Source organism: Haplochromis burtoni, unplaced genomic scaffold, assembly GCF_018398535.1.
Source record: "Haplochromis burtoni strain Fernald_Lab_line unplaced genomic scaffold, NCSU_Asbu1 Contig_206, whole genome shotgun sequence".
In the NCBI taxonomy this organism is placed as follows: domain Eukaryota; kingdom Metazoa; phylum Chordata; class Actinopteri; order Cichliformes; family Cichlidae; genus Haplochromis; species Haplochromis burtoni.
The window spans coordinates 362651-382431 of NW_024582567.1; the positions used below are offsets into that span (position 1 = coordinate 362651).

At 40.6% G+C, this 19781-nt stretch overlaps 1 protein-coding gene across 1 annotated transcript in view; it reads right to left on the reverse strand.

Annotated features, from left to right (window-relative positions):
- The window catches only part of LOC102294103 (A disintegrin and metalloproteinase with thrombospondin motifs 16), a 52814-nt gene that overhangs the window by 9696 nt on the left and 23337 nt on the right, over nucleotides 1–19781 (reverse strand). The window contains exons 10-18 of the mRNA XM_005936021.3: nucleotides 16345–16498; nucleotides 13979–14074; nucleotides 11421–11569; nucleotides 9788–9960; nucleotides 9554–9684; nucleotides 9090–9213; nucleotides 8698–8942; nucleotides 8458–8599; nucleotides 7412–7538 (exon numbers count right to left, since the gene is read on the reverse strand). Of these exons, the coding sequence (XP_005936083.1) occupies nucleotides 7412–7538; nucleotides 8458–8599; nucleotides 8698–8942; nucleotides 9090–9213; nucleotides 9554–9684; nucleotides 9788–9960; nucleotides 11421–11569; nucleotides 13979–14074; nucleotides 16345–16498 (1341 nt within the window). The remainder of the gene's footprint in view (nucleotides 1–7411; nucleotides 7539–8457; nucleotides 8600–8697; nucleotides 8943–9089; nucleotides 9214–9553; nucleotides 9685–9787; nucleotides 9961–11420; nucleotides 11570–13978; nucleotides 14075–16344; nucleotides 16499–19781) is intronic.

The following is a 19781-nucleotide window of genomic DNA, read 5'->3' on the forward strand; positions in this document are numbered from 1 at the left end:
AGAGGAGCATGCACATCTACCACGAGTGAGTAAAGAAGTGCGAGAGAGAGAGGGCAAATGTGAATCTGAACATATTTATAAACGACTTTTAAAAGATACAGACGGCAGAGAGACAGAGGAGCAGACAGACAGCGTGGAGAGTGTTTGTCATGCAGTCACAGTCTCACAAATCCCCGTTGAGAGATTGGAAGTGCTGTGGCCTGAGCACAACTTTGACTGAATGACAGCTATCCTTGGCTGACTGCTTGGTTGTACCAGTGTGTTTTTTTTTTTTTTTTGGTGTCTATGCGTGGGCGATTGCTCGGATAGGATGGGAAAGGTGATGGAGAAAGGGAAAAAAGGTATCCATATTAACGTATCCAACCTATTAGATTTATGGTTATGGCCAAGCCTGAAGAAACATAAGTGATGGACACTGCAGACAGCGTCTTAAAGCAGTCTTTGTATGTGGATGCATTAGAAGTGGAAGAGAGGTCTCAAAAGGGATATATTTCCCCCTCTTTCCAGAAACATCTAGTTTCGTGATGCCATTATGACCTATTTACCAAGAGAAATATAATTAGATTTTCCACTTTAAGTATGGTATAGAAACATAATACCCTACCTGGATTTCCATCATGTCTATACAGTTATCAGAAATACTTCCATTTCAGTTGTGTTATTTCTGTGCAAAGGGAATACAGGAAATAATTGGGAAACGTAATTTAGACCACTCAGTGATTCTTGTATCAATATAAACTAGAAGTAAATGAATTAGTCAAGCTTGGCATAACATTGTTATAGCAAATATTCCATATATTCATCAATTTCTACAGTCCCCAAAGTTTTACATAGATTGTTGCCATTTCACAGTGGATTCCACATATGTTGTGCTTTGGGTTGTAAATTGATTGTATATTTATCAAACCAACACGTCCACTTTGATTGAAATTTTTGTATTGAAAAGAGGCATGTTTATTTTTAGCACATTTGTTATTGGTTTCAGTTGTGTGTACTAAATATAAACCTAACAAATTAATGTTGAAGTACTTTTTGTTTCCTTTTTCCTTTAAAAAAAACTGCTTAAAGTACTGTTTGAAAGCTTGCTGTAGTGTTGTGTGTCTGCATTCTGATATACAATGAGCTTACAGACACAGCGGGATGCGTTTGGGAAGGTGACCCAGAACAACTTGCAAGGTCTTATGCTTACGCTACTTCACAAAAAGGAGTCGTTTCCATGACTGATAGTGTTCCTTTGTGTGTTTCTGTGCAGGTATCATTTTTGACAATGTGTGATCATTGTTATGCTGAAAAATGAAGCTGTTGCCAATGAGACACTTTCCAGATGGTATCGCATGCTGATACCTATCATTTTCACATCCAAATTTCAAAGTTTGGATTAATACTCTGCAAGACATGTTGCCACTGATTTTCAGTCCAGTTCTTGTGTAATTTGGCATATCTCAGCCTTTTCTCCCTGTTTCCCTTCCCTAAAAATGGCTTCTTGACAGCCATCCCTCCACTGAGACCATTTCTAATGAGGCTTCAGTAAACAGTAATGGATCACCTGAAGCGCCAGATGCATCGCTCTTTTCTTTGATGGATTTTTCCCCCCCGTTTCTTAAAGACATAACTTTGAGATGCTGTTCATCTGGTGTAGATGCTTTTTAGACCTGATACTTCCTTCTTTTGTCCTCTACTCGTCCAGTTTCCTCAGATTTTATGAGGACACACTGCTCACCATGCTGAGATATGCCAGTTGTTGGCTGATTGCTCTTTGGAATCACCTTGTTGGTGCAAGAACTACCTTATTCCTGTCAATCTGTGTTATCTTTGCCATTTTCTAATAGAATCAACTAAATGATTATGTGTTTTTGTGACAGGCTGCTACTAACCAAGTATCTAAAGATACAATTTAAAATTGTTCTTTGCTATGTTGTCTGTTATGTGTAGATACAACACCACTTTATCCTTTGAGTTAGGGGCCTTTTTATGCTTGAGTCGTTCACAGGTCAGTGTTAAGTGGCTTGAGGCCTGCAAGAAAAATAAGTGAAAAAGCAGCTAAAAAAATGTGAAAGACCAACAAAAAGCAGGGAGAACTATGGCTCAAGACTACTTTAAAAAAATTACAACAATGTTTGGCTCCTTGAAAGAATAATCAAAAGAAATGATTGGTGGCACATGGCTTTCAGATACTAGTGTCGGTGCTAAACAATGACAAATCTAAGAGATGAAGGATGTTGAAGGCTCTGGCAGACAGCAATGAGGTGACAAGATCAAAGAGTCAAAGCCGTATAGCATAGGAAAGTGGCTTTAGACATTACTATGGTCCCACGTGGATTCAAACCCTCCACGAACAGTAAAGCCATGAATGCACTTCACAGACCTTTCTTTCTGAGCAGACATGAGCTGGAGCTGAGGAACATTAATAATGGCTTCAACCTACTATGTAATGCAATTCAATGCAGCATTAAAAATGTTATTGGTTCCACCTAACTGAGAGGTCATCGTGTCTGTTGTCAGCTAGGCCTGTTCAATGCATATGAAGTGAATCATTTATAAACAGCGCAAAAGCATAAAGACACAGTTTTGGTACCGCCATCTGTGTTGCATTTAAATTGCCAAGCATGTCACAGTTTTAAGATTTTGACTGCTTTCACACAACAACGAATAAACCATCCCCACGAAAATGTGGCTCTCCCTCTTTAATGGAGGCCGTAAGATGTGGTTAAATGCTTTAAAGACTAACCAAGCTTGACCTCGTTGAGACTGTTTTTCTTACCATGCTGAGCTTAAATTGCACATAATTAAATAACAAAAACACATTTGTCAGGCATTAAAAAAATACTCGGTAACAGTAATGACAGAAAACTCCAGGTGGAGTACAGAGGTGGCCCTCCTATCTTAAATTTTGGTAAACCTTTATTTAAAACGCCCCGCGTGTCTATGAGTAAAGACATTTTTTATCCTGGCTGGGAATCGTCTGCACAGCTGGCAGCGGTGTGCTGTCATCATAGCACCATTTTTTCCCTTGAATAGTGAAAACAAAGTAAAAATGACTAAATAAAATACAGCACATTACTACACATGATGATACAATAAACCACAAAGATACTAAAAAAGGCTGAAATAACAAAGCTCTGGGGGGACATGTGTTCCTTTTCTGAAGACTTATACATATTGTCAGCGCCATCACTGCTTTATGCGAGTGAATACGAGACAGTTTTGTGGTCATCTTGTAGCATTTTCCCAGGTTACCTGTTCCAAAATGGAGACAAATACAAGCTGAGCGAGAGGAAAATATTCAGGCAATGACAGAGCTATGCAGAGGAAAAATCCCCTTTTGAACAGCTGCTGGTTACTATAAAACACGAGATAAACGCTAACATAATTGGGATTCCATGATTTCAGAGTGGATTACATAATATCGATGCGCTGTTTAATACTGTATCCACATTTTCTTCTGCCTTGATAATTTTTTAAGCATACTTGGTAAACGCCCGTGAAAATGCAGAATGAGAGTGATGACTTCACAAGCAAGACGGGTTCCAGTGAAAAGCACTGAGAAGACGGGAGATGGGGCTAGTAGAAAGAATATGAATATAAATGTATGAGAGCTAACAGACTGCTGCAGTTTAAGACTGCTGGCGGCTCTGATTTTGAGGTGGGGTTGGAGTAGGGACACTGAAATTTGTCTTAATGAGAGGATGAGAAAGTGTGGGTGGAAAAGAGCTTCAGAAGTAACTGAAGTCACCACCTTCTGCTGCCCTGCCATGCCTTCTGTGCAAGCAAGCCAGGCAGCAGCTGATGGCCACTCATTCTGCTTTTGGCAAAAACAACAACAGCATCATGCAGCATGATTGCATGCAAGATGTTGCTGTATATGTTGCATCACATTTTAGGCACACAAGCGCAGACACACCGCCCCCTGAGAAACACATTGCAGGCAATGCATTAGTGGCAGCACCACGACAATTTTGTTGACTTTGCTTTTAAAACTTTCTATGAAATGTATTAACTTTGAGGCTCCTGTCACATCATATTACATTTCATAGAAATACTAAATATTATTACAGAAAACAAGCATGACTGCAACAAGGCCTTATTGTGCCCAACTGACCTTCTAGTTCTTCTAGTTCAAGAACTTTATGGAGAGTTCTCGTAAGGTTTTTTTTGATGGTTTGGTTTGGCTACTGCATGACATTTTTATAAATGTGGCAGACAAAGTCACAATTGCACACACAACAACAGAATTTTGCTACACGTGCACATGCAACCCTGACCAAGATGAGGTCAGTGTCCCAGCTAAATCCCTCTCTGCTCATGAATCAATGCACAGCTTGTCAGCAGCGTCCCCTTCGTTTGCAAGAATTTGGCTGATATTTCAAGAGCTAAGAGTGTTCATGGAAATGCTCACAATAGGGGCACAGAGAAATGGATGCCTCAGCAAAAGCCTAACAAAGCCTCTAGGTAAATTCTTTCGGTATTAATTTTAAGACAGACATGCTTTTATCTCTGCTAGCTAAAATGATCTTTTCATTCACAAAACGTTTGAGTGCCAGTTTTCAGTTTGCATGATACAGTGTAACAAAGTTCAGCATTCTGCCTTAATAGAAACAACATTTAGGCACGGAAAGCCTGTCTGCTTTTGATCGAAAATAAAGTTTTTACTATCTTATTTATTTATTTTTTTGCAGACCTCATTAAAGTCTGACAATGCTTTTCACAATGAGCACTGGAAATAATATAATCAGTTGGTCCCTGCAGTTTTAGTGACATTTGGTGATATTTAGTGATATTTAAATGCTTTGCCCCACCCTGTATGTAAATATCCAGTCTTAAAAAAACACATCTATATATTCGAAACCATTTTAAACCATCAACGCAATCGCAAATTCTCCTGTTATTTGAAACCACTGCTGTCCTAAGAATGCCTTTCACTCACACATCTTCTGGCCAGGACTTTACACAACATGACACTGACCAGAGCAGTGCAGACAAGGGAGGGACATTTCCCCTGTGTGTGTTCATATATATCTTGCCTGTCAACGGGTGAACCACTTCCGATGATGTCCACAGGATCAGGCCATGTTGACTGATCTTTGTTCCTCTTTGTTGGCTCTCAGCGTCAGGGATACAGACAGTGACCAAACCACCTAAACTTAGCCAAGATCCTACAGAACTACACCCTAAAACCACAAAATCAGGAGTGGGTCTCACTCCCACTTTCCCTCAATATGTTTGTGCCACTCAAGGTGACCCCGCTGACATTTTACAACAACTGGGAAAGCCTGCTTAACCACAGCAATCTGGAAGTGCATCTCAGCTTATGATAACATTTCCTACTTCCCAATTAGTCTTGGGCCAGCATCCTGGTATAGCCTTGTGGGAAAAATATGCTCTGATCAGCAGAGTTTGGAAGTGAACCAGCATGTCCCACCAAAGAAACTGGCAGTGCATTTTGCATACCCCAATGCGCTGGACATCTAAAAGAAAAAAAGTTCTAGGTGGATCCTGATATGGCCAAAGAGCTTAGGTCCCAAAGTGATGATCCATGTGAATGGGTTTACAAGTTCTTGGCCTGCTGGATTAAACAAACACAGAAGCTAACCATTCCTGACAGTTGGTGGGGTTTTCATGCTGAACTGGATAAAGACATGAACAGAATATCCAGTGGAACTTCTCTTTCTTCCCTGTGTCTCACACGCATGTTCTGGCCAAAATGTAAGTTATTTTTCATTTTGAAGTGAGGATAATGTCATCATCACAAAGCAGGTGCTTTAACGGGTTGGAAAAGGGTAAAACATATAGTCAGTCCTGCCTGACACTCTTCATTGGCTTTACTATGAGGAGATAGCGTGGGAACTTTGGAAGAAATTACTCAAGTAATAAACAGCTCTTCTGACAGAAATTGCAGAACAGATGTGTAGGTGTTGCAGACCAGCAACACGTGGCAGTGAGAAAGAGTGAAGGAGAGAGAAGGTGAAAAGGAGAGAAGCTAGGAAGATAGCAGGATGGGAGAGAGTAAGAACACCAGAACAAAGTAGACAGAATACTATTCGCTGCCATGCTTTTACCTTCAATAACTAGATGTGAGTATACTTGGCTGGTGGCCCTAAAGCTGATCCTCTAGCTACCTAAGGTGCAAACATGAATTGCATGCATGTAGAAAATGTTCACCATTTACAACTGAACACATTTTGTCCCGTAGCCAGAAGTAGACGCTGGCCCTTCCAGGATATGTCAACTGAACAACTGAATAATTGACAAAGCCTGAAGTCTTGAAGGGCCAAACATTGTGCTGTTTTCCATCCAAAATATGTATCTGGAAAATATGAGGAAACGTCTGCACAAATCAAATACCATTTTTAATAATGTCCAGACTGAGAGCCATCTAAAACCAGAGCGCCGATATATTGATGAGGTCATTCACAATTTTTTTTAAAAGTCACAAATTATTTCGTTTGACTTACATGAGTTGTGATGTTGTAACTACATAAAGTCATCTTAACAACAGAAGTCTGCATATGACCATAGTTTTGTCTCAATCTAATGGTGGTGCCAGATGCAAAGTTAGGAAAATAAGAAAGCGACTGCATTTAAACATGAATGTCTGTAACCCATTTAATGACAATCAGAAGTCACTGGGAATTATTTTTTGGATGCAGTGACTGTCTGTACAGAGTTGCATGGCTACCTGTGATATATGGGTGAACATGAAATCAGAAAGGAGATGAACCAAGCTGATTTCTACGAGATATGAGCTAAAACAGAGAAAAAAAAAACAGTCAATCACACTCACACTTATGTCCAATTTAGAATATTTTGCCAGTTAACTTAAAATTTATGCCCCAGTCACACCAGTACAACCACACCCTTCTTGCTGTGACATGACAGTGACGACCAATGGACCATTTAATAATAATAATAATAATAATGGATTGGATTTATATAGCGCTTTTCAAGGCACCCAAAGCGCTTTACAATGCCACTATTCATTCACTCTCGCATTCACACACTGGTGGAGGCAAGCTACAGTTGTAGCCACAGCTGCCCTGGGGCAGACTGACAGAGGCGAGGCTGCCATATCGCGCCATCGGCCCCTCTGGCCAACACCAGTAGGCGGTAGGGTAAAGTGTCTTGCCCAAGGACACAACGACCAGGACAGAGAGAGCCCGGGGATCGAAACGGCGACCTTCCGGTTACAGATACGCTTCCCAACTGCCCCATCCAGTTGTAACACAGATTTTTTATTTTAGATGAAAAAGTTGGACCGGTAGACCAACAGATATGCAGTTAGCCAAACGAGAAAAAAAACCTATACATGTTAGAAAACCTACTCAAATTAATTAACACAATTTATAATACATGATGACTAGTGGGGATGATCAGCAAACATAACAAATACACATGAAAATGCTGAGGGTCTGACCTGGGAGGACATGGTTGGGTGTTGCAGGGCATCAATCCAGTAGCTGGTCTTGATCTGGGATTGCAGTACGACACATTCACCTGCACTTTCAAGTCTTTGTAGCATGCTGACTTGGTGTTCATTTGGCCTGCATAGGGTATAGATCAGTAAACATAGAAATGTTTAAAGAATACAGTCATTTTGCGTCAATCTGCTATTTAATATTTATTTTTGACTGAAGTGGCTTTAGCATCAGTGACTTCTTGCACAATTGCATATTGTGTTGATTAATCTAAGTAAACCTTAAATCAGGTTTTAAGACTCCTTTGATTATTATTTTAACTTAGGCAGAGTCAGTCTGTACATCTGAGCTAATATAGGTCACTTAGTCAGTCACACTCTTTAATAAAGCAAAAGACTCTCAACTCATCACAACCTGCAATCAGTATTCATTGAGGTGGAGGTGGCTAGGGGGTACTGCAGCAGACCGGGGTGGACAACTTTAACCTCAAGGGTCAATCAATAGGAATTCTACACTAAGAGCTTTGTTCACAGTGATGACGCTAAGAAAGCGCACATGCACAAATATAGCCATGCCTACACAATGCACCCTTGTTCCTCAACCTCTGGCCACAAATTACCTGCCCAGGGGACAAAGGCCACTGGTCGCAGGCAGGCATGTGTGTGCTTGCAATGTGTGTGTGTGTGTGTTTGTAATAGCAAGTCTCCAGCTGAATAAGGAGAGGTCCCACCAGTTTGAACCAAGAGCCTCTAATGTCCCCTCAGTAATGATGGGAACACTCTCGTCTCCATTTAACCTGGAGCTAAAAGACTGATTAAAGGTCAGAGAGGCAAGAACTAAGCTTTAGGCTTAGTCTACTGATCTACAAATTGTCCTCCTCATTTACGGTTTTAGATCAAGATTAGAGGTGATGCGTGCTTTTTCATCAGTGCAACAGATTTTAAATTGCTTCTTAAAAAGCTGCATCTATGAAAAAACAAACATAAATCCAAAAAAATAAAAATTAAAAACAAAGACATTGCATTTTTTTAATGTTTGCTCGTACCTCCAGCACAAGTGGCTGAGCACTGGGAGCGTATGATAGCCCATGTATAATTGTGCTTGATGCGGTTCTTCATCAGTTTCTCATCAGCTTTCTTTAGAGTATATTCCCAATGCACACCAGGATTCCAGCCCTGCAACAGCACCTAAAGGAAAAAAGGTAATAAACAGGCAAGCAAGTCACAAAGAAAAAGGAGAAGGAAAGTAGGTCTTAATCATGTTACTGAGACCAATGACCTACTACCTCTATTACTAGAGTCTCATTGGTGGGACCGGCTGATATGAGACTCTCTGGTCTGTTATATGGTCTTTTGTACTCGAAAATTGCTCCAGCAATGGGGTGTCGGCCAGGCCAGTCCACGGTCCAGTGGCCATTAAGGTAGTAGCGTCTATGTGTGTCCCTGACAGCCAAGTAGGAGGTGGAGGAATTCAGTTCAATCACACGGATACTCCGAGCTCCAGCTGGGATGGTTATCACTGCATAGTACTCTGAGAAATATTAAAAGACCTTAAATAAGCATTAAAAGTGGCATAAAACTCCAGCAAACAAAACAAAATGTTAATAATATAAGTTTTAAAACATTTCCAATAAAATCGCTAAAAACCAATGAAGTGAATAATTCATTTGTGACGTACGGTTAGTAAAATGCTGTTTTGTGTACTGTCCTTTGTAAATCTTGCAGGTGGAGTTGTCTCCTTTACACACCCCACAAGCATCGGGCACAGCTGTGGAGCCTAAAACACGGTCACAGCCAACTCTCTGTGGAAGAAAACCATCAGCGCTTTTGATGACAGTGTAGATCACACACATAAAAACACAAGACTGCGTCACAGTACGCATTCGATTACAACATTTACAAAATTCCAACATTTATTATGTACGTGGTGACAGGTCAATATTTTACTATTCATTACATCTAAAGTAGCAGACAGCAGGAGAAATAAAAGAGTCTATTGATGTTCTTTACTGCTTACATCCATTGTCAAACTTCATGAAGCCACTTGAAAGACCTCACACGCCTTATACATAAATGTAGCACTTTGACATCAATGTTTGGTCACATCATGTTACTTTCCAACTGCTTAACATTTAACATTACCTCACACAGTCCATCAATGCAGACATTAGAGCTGTCTGGTGAGCAGAATGTCCCATCCTTAACTTTGCTGGCCAAGGCAAAAAAGAAATCATAACCTTCAGCAAAGCAGTAGAGCTTGCATAGATCTTGATCTGGAAGAAAAAGAAAATGGCCATAAAAAGGCCTCTTTTATCATTTCAAATAATCTTTAGTTACGATTTTTTTTTTTTAAATTTAAGAGGAAAGCTTTCTCACCATCCACTCTAGTGTATGGTCTCCAAGTGTAGTACCAGCCTCTGAACTGTTTGCCGTTGAACTCAGCACACTGTTGTGCTCTATAGTCAATGGTGTTCCTGGGACAGTCTTCAGTATTGCAAAGTTTGTATGACCTGGAGGAACCCTCGCAGAACTTCCCTCCATATGCCGGTCTAAAGAGATGGATTTAAACGTGTAGAATTCAAGGTTTTTCTGCACGAAACACATAATAACATGCTTCCAGTATTTTATGGATCTTCTTTCTTCATCTTCTATCTGTGACTGTATGTTCGTGTTGAAACCCCAAACATGGGTGATAGTAGAGTGCAAAGTATTGAAATAATGATCATGGTAATAAAACATTTAAGATAGTTTTTATCTGTAGAGTCTGTGAAATTCTGATTGTGTTGATCCATGAGCATGTTTCACTCCATATGTGTGTATAAGTGTGCCTTTGTGAAGGCTTGTGAAATCACAGGTGTATATCCTCAGGTTATGTTCCTAAAAATCTCTTGGATGGGACAAAAACAGCTGCAAACTCTCCAACCACTCTCTCTGTGTTGTGTTCTTTCGTTTGATATCTCTGCATTTCATCTTTCACCTTTTTAATCCCTTTTCTGTCATCCCCCCCTCCTCCTCCCACTTCATTCCACTTGCCTGTCTTTGTCCTTCTAACCCTTCACCACCAGCTTTCCTTTCCTTGTCTTTCTTTCTCCTCCTCACTCTCTGTCTAATTTAGCCCACCACTTGTCAGGATCTTGGCATGACATGATAAAAAGGAAGTCCCAGCATTTGGAATAGGGGCCCCTGACTGACTGACAGTGGCAATAATCATGAGTGACTGATGAGTTGGGGGCTAAATTAGCAGATAAGTGACAGACTTGTGTGACTTAATCACAATTCTTAATATACTGTTGGCCCTTAGTCAAACAATCAGAGGTACCACAGGCCATCCAAGTCTTCTGCATGTTATAGTAAGAAATTATACAACTAGAAAACTATACTTTGACAGATGATGACTTTTAGTAGACTTTTAACACCATTTAGTAGAACTGTTCGTTCGTAGTGTATTCAGTAGTAGTTCAAAGTAACACTTGCTGTATAGTGTGAACAGTGAGGACATGTGTTAGTGTGGTATTATCTGGCAGCAGTATGATAGTTAGCATATAGCTTAGCATAAAGACTGGATACGAGGATTAACAGCTAACAAGGTTTGTCCTGAGTCGGTCTAGAAACACATCTAAAGCTCAATAATCATTCAGTATATCATTATTATATCTTAATTGTTTAATTAGAACACAAACACTTATTTGTGATACTTAAAACAATATCAATGATAAGACTCCCATTCCAGGACGCTCCTAAGTTAATTTAAAATCCAAAAATTATTTTAGTCTGGCTTAAAAATCATTAAAAGTTTTTAAAAGGATACTAAGGACAAGTGGATGTGAGGACTTTTAAATATAGAAAAACTAGGTGCCGCTTCAGTTTTTGTGTTAACTGTCAGCTAGCAATACAGACAGAAGAGGTTTTGAATAAAGTTTGTAGTCACTTGTACATTTATGTTTTTCTAATGCTATGTAAGATTCTATGTAAATATAATGTCAGAGGCCATTGCTTTGTCTTTCCCTACCTGGGGTTGCTGCATTGCCTCTCACGATATGTAACGCCGCTCTCACAGCTTCTAGAGCATGTAGACCAGGAGGACCACTCTGACCAGTGGCCATGCTGAGGCCTTGGACCCTCATCACCCTGTTTCACACACTGGCCCCGACGACACCACTGAAGGGAACAAAAGAGCATTGATTTATGGGAAAGAGAAAGATGCAGCAGAGTGGGGGTTCAAATAGAAACTGTCAAAACTAGACCCGTTTTTATCTTAATCACGAGTGAACTCACACACAATCAGACTGCAGCATCGTCCATCTTTACCGTTTCTCATATGTAGCATGTGGCATGCATTTCTCATTATGGGGAACGCTCTGTTCTAGGTAGAGTGTGCTGTGGTCATTAATAGGATCACTGAACATGCTGGCTGCAAACTCACTGGCAAGTGCTATTCTAACATCCGTGCAAGTCTGTGGGACTGAGAGATTTTGCAGAGAAGAGCAGTGAGGTTAAAATCTGTTTAATACTTAATTTGATTGCACTGCAAATGTGCCTTATTATGTTCACCTCTGCCACGTCAAGACATGACTTACTGTGCTTACTGTACTGTTTTGTTTTGTGTTTTTTTTTAACTGTGGCCCAGTCCTGGTTACATGTTCACAGTCTACCAGTAAAACCTTTTCAAGGTCATCTCATGCTCTTTCAATTTTCAAAGACCAATTTCTCTTTCATTCTGATCTCTGGTGGACTGAAAAGCCATGTGCATATAGTGTTACTAGCTGCTTCTGACCAAGCAGCTTTCGAGCAGTGAACACTGCCAAATGTGTCCCTTAAGGCAGCAGGCAAAACCGAAGATTACACGATAGTGGATAAAAAAAAAAAAAAATCTTTAAATATGTTTCTGCACTTCTTTGGACTGCATGCAATGATGGTGATCGTACAGGGAAAACTCAAAGCCACAATCGAGTACATACATCAAAGGCCGAATCATTAATCAGCTTCAGTGTACTTCTTCTCCCAGAATTCCACACACACTGGTATTGCATAAGCTGTGCTATGTCCATACATCGAACATATGCAGCTGTTCTTGTTCTCACTATGTAAACAATAACTACACAAGAGACCACAGACCCACACGCCAGCATATGCAGACTCATGCACACCTCACCAACTAATCTCATGGTCCTTGACTAAGAACTAGAACAGCTGATTTCCCCTCAGTTTTCCCCCTGCGGCTGAGTGCCGCAGATTCCTATGTGAGACAGTCAGTGTTTGTGCTTGGTTAATTTTCCCGTGGAGGGGGAGCGCGAGATTAAACCATCAAGTTTAATATATTGAGATGCAAACGTTGATGAGAAGCTGTCAGGGGAGTGAGGGTAAGAGAAAGAGCAAGCCTCGGGGGGGAATCATCTTGAAAAGAAGAATGAAAAAGAAAACAAAGAATAAATAAAGAGCGCAGATTGCTTTTTGGATCCAAGCCAATTGCATATTTCTGCCACATCAGCAACAAACGAACTGCAGCTGCTCCCTGAGGTAAAAGAAGGAAGGACAGAGTGGTACCTAGAGCAAAAGAAAAAAAAAGGAGTTTTCATTTACACTACCCTCAAATGTACTAAATCAAAGTAAAGTTGCTGATTTGGCTTGAAAATAACTTAAATAGTCTGTGCTGGGATATGAGGCCATTGCTATGTAAGCAAAAAGCAGTTAAAAGAAGTGTAGTATCACTCAGTTCAAGCCATTTGCTTTCAAATAGCTGGACTTAACACTACATTACACTAAAACACTCAATAAATGTTACTTTTATAAGGCTATGCACATCATTGTTGCCTTTTCAGTGTATTCATAGCTATGGCTTATTGTCCTTTGCAGCTTACTGACTTAAAGGTCTGTGGTATCCCTAAGTCAAAGAATGTGTTTCCCATTTTTACAAGCTTTCCCCCGCTTATACTTTTACACGCTTGGTAATGTAAAGAAGCACACTGCCAAAACACTGCTAGGGCAACTGATATGCAGGAAGGAGAATTTGCCCTGAGAGTGAAGTCATTTTTCAATAGACATGTTTAAATCCACTTTTCTTAAGTTAGCACACATAACAGAGTAAAACTCTCTTACTGAGTTGTGTTACTCTGTTGGATGGTATTTTTCTCACCAAAACTGAGAGGAAATGTGTGTGGGGCTCTTGTTTAGGCTGTCCTAAAGAAAAAAGGCAATGTTTGCTAAATGCCATATCAATTGGAGGAACATTTTGGCTCCTTTGGCTATCAAGGAACAAAGGTTATCTTATTGGTGATATGACTAAAAGCTAACTCTATGCCCTGAATAGATTGTGGACGTTTTTTCCAGTGTACAAATGACATTTTGAAGAAGGTATCTTCATTTTTCTGCAAGCGGTTGGAACTGTCTTCCACTTCAAATGCCTCTAAGGAAATGGATAAAAGATTCCAATAGAAGTCAGCGGCTCCCATGCCACTCATGTGATGCCACTCTTGAGGTAAAAAAGCCTGTGAGTGTCAACCCCTTTAACCAAACACATCGCCATACCCACACATGCGCACACACGCACTACATCATGTGTTAAGTCACCATATCGGGGCCGCAAGCAGAGCCCTCAGCAGCTGGCATGAATTTGGTCTCACACTTCCTCCCAACACGGTGGCACCACAGAGCCTTGCAGATATCCTGGAACAACATAAGAGAGAGAAACATGGAAACCTTAACTTACTTCTTGCTCCAGATTCCAGAAACTGGATCATCACGATCCTCCTCACAATAGCTGTAAACAAAGCTTGCAGTGGGGAAAAATGATCACTTGTAATAGCATTTTGATTTTGCCTCTTGAGAGCTAATAAAACATGTTGAAGGAATCTTGCTGAATCTGCAACTGTCTGAATAATTATTTTCTGGAGAGCTTCCCGTGTGCAGCAAATGTGAATCTCCAAAATATTTATGCTTCAGTAGCTACGGTAAAGACATCAGCATCGATACATAAAATCTGGTCTAAGTGGTTCCAACATCATCTCTGTTGCGGATCGACGTAGCGATCTTCAGCTTTGAGGAAGTGAAACACCAAAGTGAAGAAGTAACACAGAACATGAAGATTAGGACAAAGTATTAACAGGACACAACTGCTTTACCAAACTTACATGATGTAATGGCTGTGTTACTCAGTCATTAAAGATTCAGCTGGGAGCACCGGCCTGTTTCCCTGCTCGCATTGCCTGAGAAACACAGCCTGCTGCTTTTTAACATGTCTACTCTGTTGCTATTTGAATGACTATATCAGATTTTGACAACTCAGTGCAGATGCTGACAGACACCTCAGCCTCAGCTTGCTGCTGCCAAAAGCCACCATGGAATTCATCCCAAGGACTATTTGTCCATCTGTTTCGCTTGCTCGGGCCGTTTGTAGCAGTAAAATAATGGCAGAGAGCGGTTAGCGATGGGAGGAGAGACAGAGAGAAATGATGGACAGTGTGTCAGAGGCTGAGAAAGAAAGAAAAACGCCCATTAACATTAATCAAATTTTCCTATAGAATAGCCCATCCCTATCTAACCGCAGAGAGTATCATTTGTTCCCTCCAGTGGTACCTTATCTTGACAACAGCTGCCAAAAAGTTTAGTGAAAAAAGAATTCATTACACCATGAACTGCGCCGCTGAGGCCGATTCTTGTAGGCTGTTTTATTTTTTATGAGTAACAAGTGCTCAGAAAGACAGTGAGTGTAATGGCTGCTTGGAGATTTATCAGTCCAGAGCACCTTGCTGCTACCAGGTGCACAAGCGTATGTTATAAATGTAATAATCCACGGATATTCAGACGTTTATATAAGCACACAAAGAAGGACAGCATGTGCAGAAGACCTAGGATTCAAAGCCAGCTACTACTGGCACTGGCATTTCTTAGAGCATAAATTAAAAAAGTCACTTGCTTCAAGTCCCATACTGCAGACATAACATATTTGATACATACTGCAGTAACTTTATTACAAAGCATTAAATATCCATCTTGCTTTATCGTTGATCATTTTTGGTAATGATATCTTCCAGATGAAGAAAATTTGCTACACAGAAAATGATAAAGGAACAAGACAGGTTAAAATAAAATGTTAAAATAAATGAATACAAAGCACAAAATTGCAGTACATACATTATCAGATTTTTATACTGGTCCACTTGACTGCAAAAAATAGAAACCTTTATCCTGTGTGTGACTAAATGCTATGGTGTTGCAAATATGTGCGCCATTGTAGTATACAAAAAAGGTCACAATAATCTGTTAGAGGGTCTGTGACAAAAATGAACTATTGGCTGCTAAGGGTCTGTGGGGTAGATGGATGGTTTAACCTTGTTTGTTTCTTCAGAGAGCTTTGTATTTCATCTAAACACTGAGAACACCCTTGCCTGAATGGTTCAAACAATACAGGTGCAGCTTTGGCTCAACTGAGGTTCAGGTGGGATACTATATTTTAAGACTGATTACATTTAACAAGTATTTAAAGCCCTATTCGGATTATCTGGGAGAGTATTTCTAACAGTAAGATCAGCAGCAATGAGACAATGGGAGAGCAACGAGCAGAGATTCCCACTGGCAATGCTCCAGTGTATATTTAGTCATCTATCCCAGTGAGTACAGTATATCATGGGCAGTCTTCGAGTCTCAGTCTTTGTGTGTGGATGCATATGTGTGTACATGCACAAGGGCATGTAACCCGGATCAGTTTCTCTTTTCCTTCCTCTTTTTATTTGATTTTTCCTCTACCTCATTCATCCCATCCCACTCTTGCATTCTTTGACTTTTTTTCCCCCTAACTAGCAACACATGATTGTTAAAAAAACGTATCAAATGCTCACGTTCCAGTAGATGTGGTGATAAAATCCCTGACTGGGATTATAAACCTGTTTTTAAATTAGCATTAGATGGCATAAGAGAGTCCAAATCAGTTTTATTACCTTCTTAAAATCAAGGGTGCAGAGTTTGGCCTTCTCCCCAAACTGCCATTTGCATTGTGTGTCTGCATCGTACAGCTCGCCAGGCAGCTTCTCAGGGTATTGATACTCTGTGATTGCTCTTGGTTCATCTGATAGGCACAAAGCCTGGGCAGAACTGGGGAATTTGATAGGGAGATAGCAAAGGAAAAGCACAAAAAAGAGTTAAGTAGCTGGCATATGAGACTGCCTGCTGTGCACATAGAAATTCCAAAAGCGAGCATCACTCCACGTGTTCCATTGTTCCCAGCACAGTGACAACTGTAAAGTGTAGCTATGGTAACATAACAAGTTGGCAAACTCAAAACCTGTGGGTAATGTTTTAATGCATCAGACACTCAATTATGACAGACATAAAAAGTCCTTGCCCATATCGCTCATATCCTAACACCAGCAGGGGGTTTCCAATGTTAACTGATATCACTGGTTACTATACAGCGATGTTTTACAGCTTAAACGCTGCAGTCGGGGAATATAATACAAGAATATGGTGGAAAGAGCATGAAAAGGCAAAATATGCTGGAATGGTTCATTGTGTTAGTGAGTGGTCCTGATTGCTTTAGCAGAGTGTGTGAGTGTCTGTGTGTGTATATGTGAGATCTTCCATTGCTTTATGGGCCCTGTGTGTCTAAAGAGAACAATGTCTGTTCTACAAGTGCAATATTCTGGTATTCTACATTATTCACATAATATGGTTTCTGAAAAATACATTACATTTACAGTACTGTGTAATCACACATATCAGCAAGGACTCAAGTAAAGATTGGGAGGACTTAATGTAATTCACAAGTAAAATTACAAAATAATTTGCAGGATCTCTTGAGGGCAAGAGGCTTAAGACAAAATTTAACCCCCCCCCCCCCCTAAAAAATGTACACAAGATTCTCATCAGCTAAAGATAAAAAAGCATCCTTTCTTTTCTATGATTCCCTCAGGATCTACAGGCTCACCCCATCCAGACCGAGGGCTATTTATATCTATCTATTTGTTTGTGGTCACATAAAACACAGACAGCAAACTGCTGAAAAAAAAAATCAAAAAAGGTCACAAGCAGACTCATAGCTGAAGAACATTTATCTGCAAGACTTTTTGATTAGCATTGCTGAAATCAGAGTGTCAGCCAAACATATCAAACAAACCAGCGTCCAACAAACATACTGTAAACACATTTTATGTTTACAGTATGTTCGCTGCTTGCAAACTTCCTATTAGCTTAATTTTAAATTAAGTCCGTAAGTAACAAAGTCTGTCTAACTGCATTTCTAAAACGGAAACATTTTGCATGCTGTTTGTCATTTGATTATTATGACTGACAAGATATAATGTAGTATATCTGTTTTACAGATGGAAATGATTGGTTTTATTACTTTAGCAAGCAGTTTCCCTGTCCTAGTTTTTAGGCTGAGATATGCTATGCTAAATTAAGATAAGCTAACTAGAAATGGTCACAATCTGCAAACCATGTAGAGACTTTTTCTGCAACTCTGATCGAGCTTCTTCTTCATTCAGCTGCTCCCATTAGGGGTTGCTGCAGTGGCTTGCATCTCACCCTATCTTTAGTATCCTCCTCTGTCCTCTGTCTCCTCTCCATGTCCTCTCTTTGCCCAGAAATCTTTCCTGTGCTCTTCCTCTTTCCCTCCTGCATGGCAAGTCCATATTCAGCTCCGCCTGTTTAATGTACCAAGTTTCTCTTCTTTGCACATGCCCAAACCATTTCAGCCTTCCACTCTAAAACTTTCTTTCCAAACTGCAAATCCTGAGCAGTCCATCTAATATACTCATTTCTAATCTGGTCCATCCTCGTCACTCCTAGTGAAAATATTAGCATGTTCAACTCTACCACTTCTGGTTGGCTTCTCGTCTTTTTTTGTGCTACTGTCTCCAAACCAGACATCATAGCAGGTCTCACTACCGTCTTATAAACTTGTCCTTACACTTTTGCTATTATCCTTCTGTCGAAAATCACCCCTGATACTCCAGCCACTACACCCTGCCTGCACTCTCTTCTTTACCTCTCTTGTGCACTGTCCGATGCTTTAGATGGCTGACTCGTCCACCTTCAGTACATGTCCTGCATCACCCTCACATACTTCACTGCTACTCCCAACATCCTCATATAATACCACAACTCCTCTCTTGGCATTGTATCATATGGTTTCTCTAGATCTACAAAGACAGTGCAACTCAACTTTTCCATCAACACTCTCAAAGCAAACATCACATCTGTAGTGCACTTCTCTGCCATGCTGCTGCTCACTAATCATCACCTCTCTTCTCAGCCTAGCTTCAACAACTCTTTCCTAGAGCTTCATGGTATGCCTTATCAGCTTTATCCCACTGGACCTACTACAGCTTTGCACATCACCCTTGTTCCTGCAAACTGGCACAGTACACTTCTTCTCGATTCCTTACACATCCTCTCACTCCCCAGGCTTGTGCTAAACAATGTGGTTAAAAACTCCACAGCCCTTTCTCCTAAACATCTCTATACCTCAACAGGTATGCCATTTGGACTACCTCTCCTTGTGCTCTTCATCCTCTTCATAGCTTCCCTCACTTAGTCCCTACTGCACTTCACTACCTGTGCTCCATCCATCCATTCCTGCCCTCTCATTTTCTTCACTCCTCAGCTCCTCAAAGTACTCTTTAGACCTGCTACACATCCTTTCCAGCTTGATTTCTCTGCCTAATCAGTTGCTACAAATGCTTCACTCCTTCCTTAAACTCTCAGCAAGGAGCTAAATAAGCACATTTCTCAGAGGAGTCTGAGAGAGAAGGGGATCTTGAAGCTTTCTGGTTGGTTTCACCAGCTTCAAAAACAACTTCAACTGGCTTTTAAGGAATTTGCTTTCACTGACGTGAAGATTATCCATCCATGTTAGGCATGGAGGGATAAAGCATCTGACCATGCGTACAGTCCGGCCTGTCTGTCATGGCTGACTGAAGAGAAGTAGATCTAGAGTGAGTGTAATATAAACTCTGCTGGCTGACATAACGCTTCTCTCCATAGCAGATGAAGGAGACACTGTGGAGTCTCATGATTGCAGCTAGGAAAACATACAACATTTCAGCAATAATATCATTCAGTAATAATGCAAGATGACGACTCCTTGATGGTTTAATGTTTCAGCGCTCTCCTCCATGTGACCTCAAGAGGTGATGGGAGTTTAATATAAAACTGACAGCTCTAACGAGGTTGAGGTCATCCCAGCTCTAATAACTCAGCGAGGAAATACACTGTCTGTCTCCGCCACTCTGAGAGGGGAGACCTGACAGTTCAGCTAACACACGGGTAAATTTAGTGGTGGGCACTGACTCTGAGCTATCTAGTTTCAAGTATACACGCACACAGACACACACACCTACATCCACAGACAAATAGAAACATGTCCAGACACATG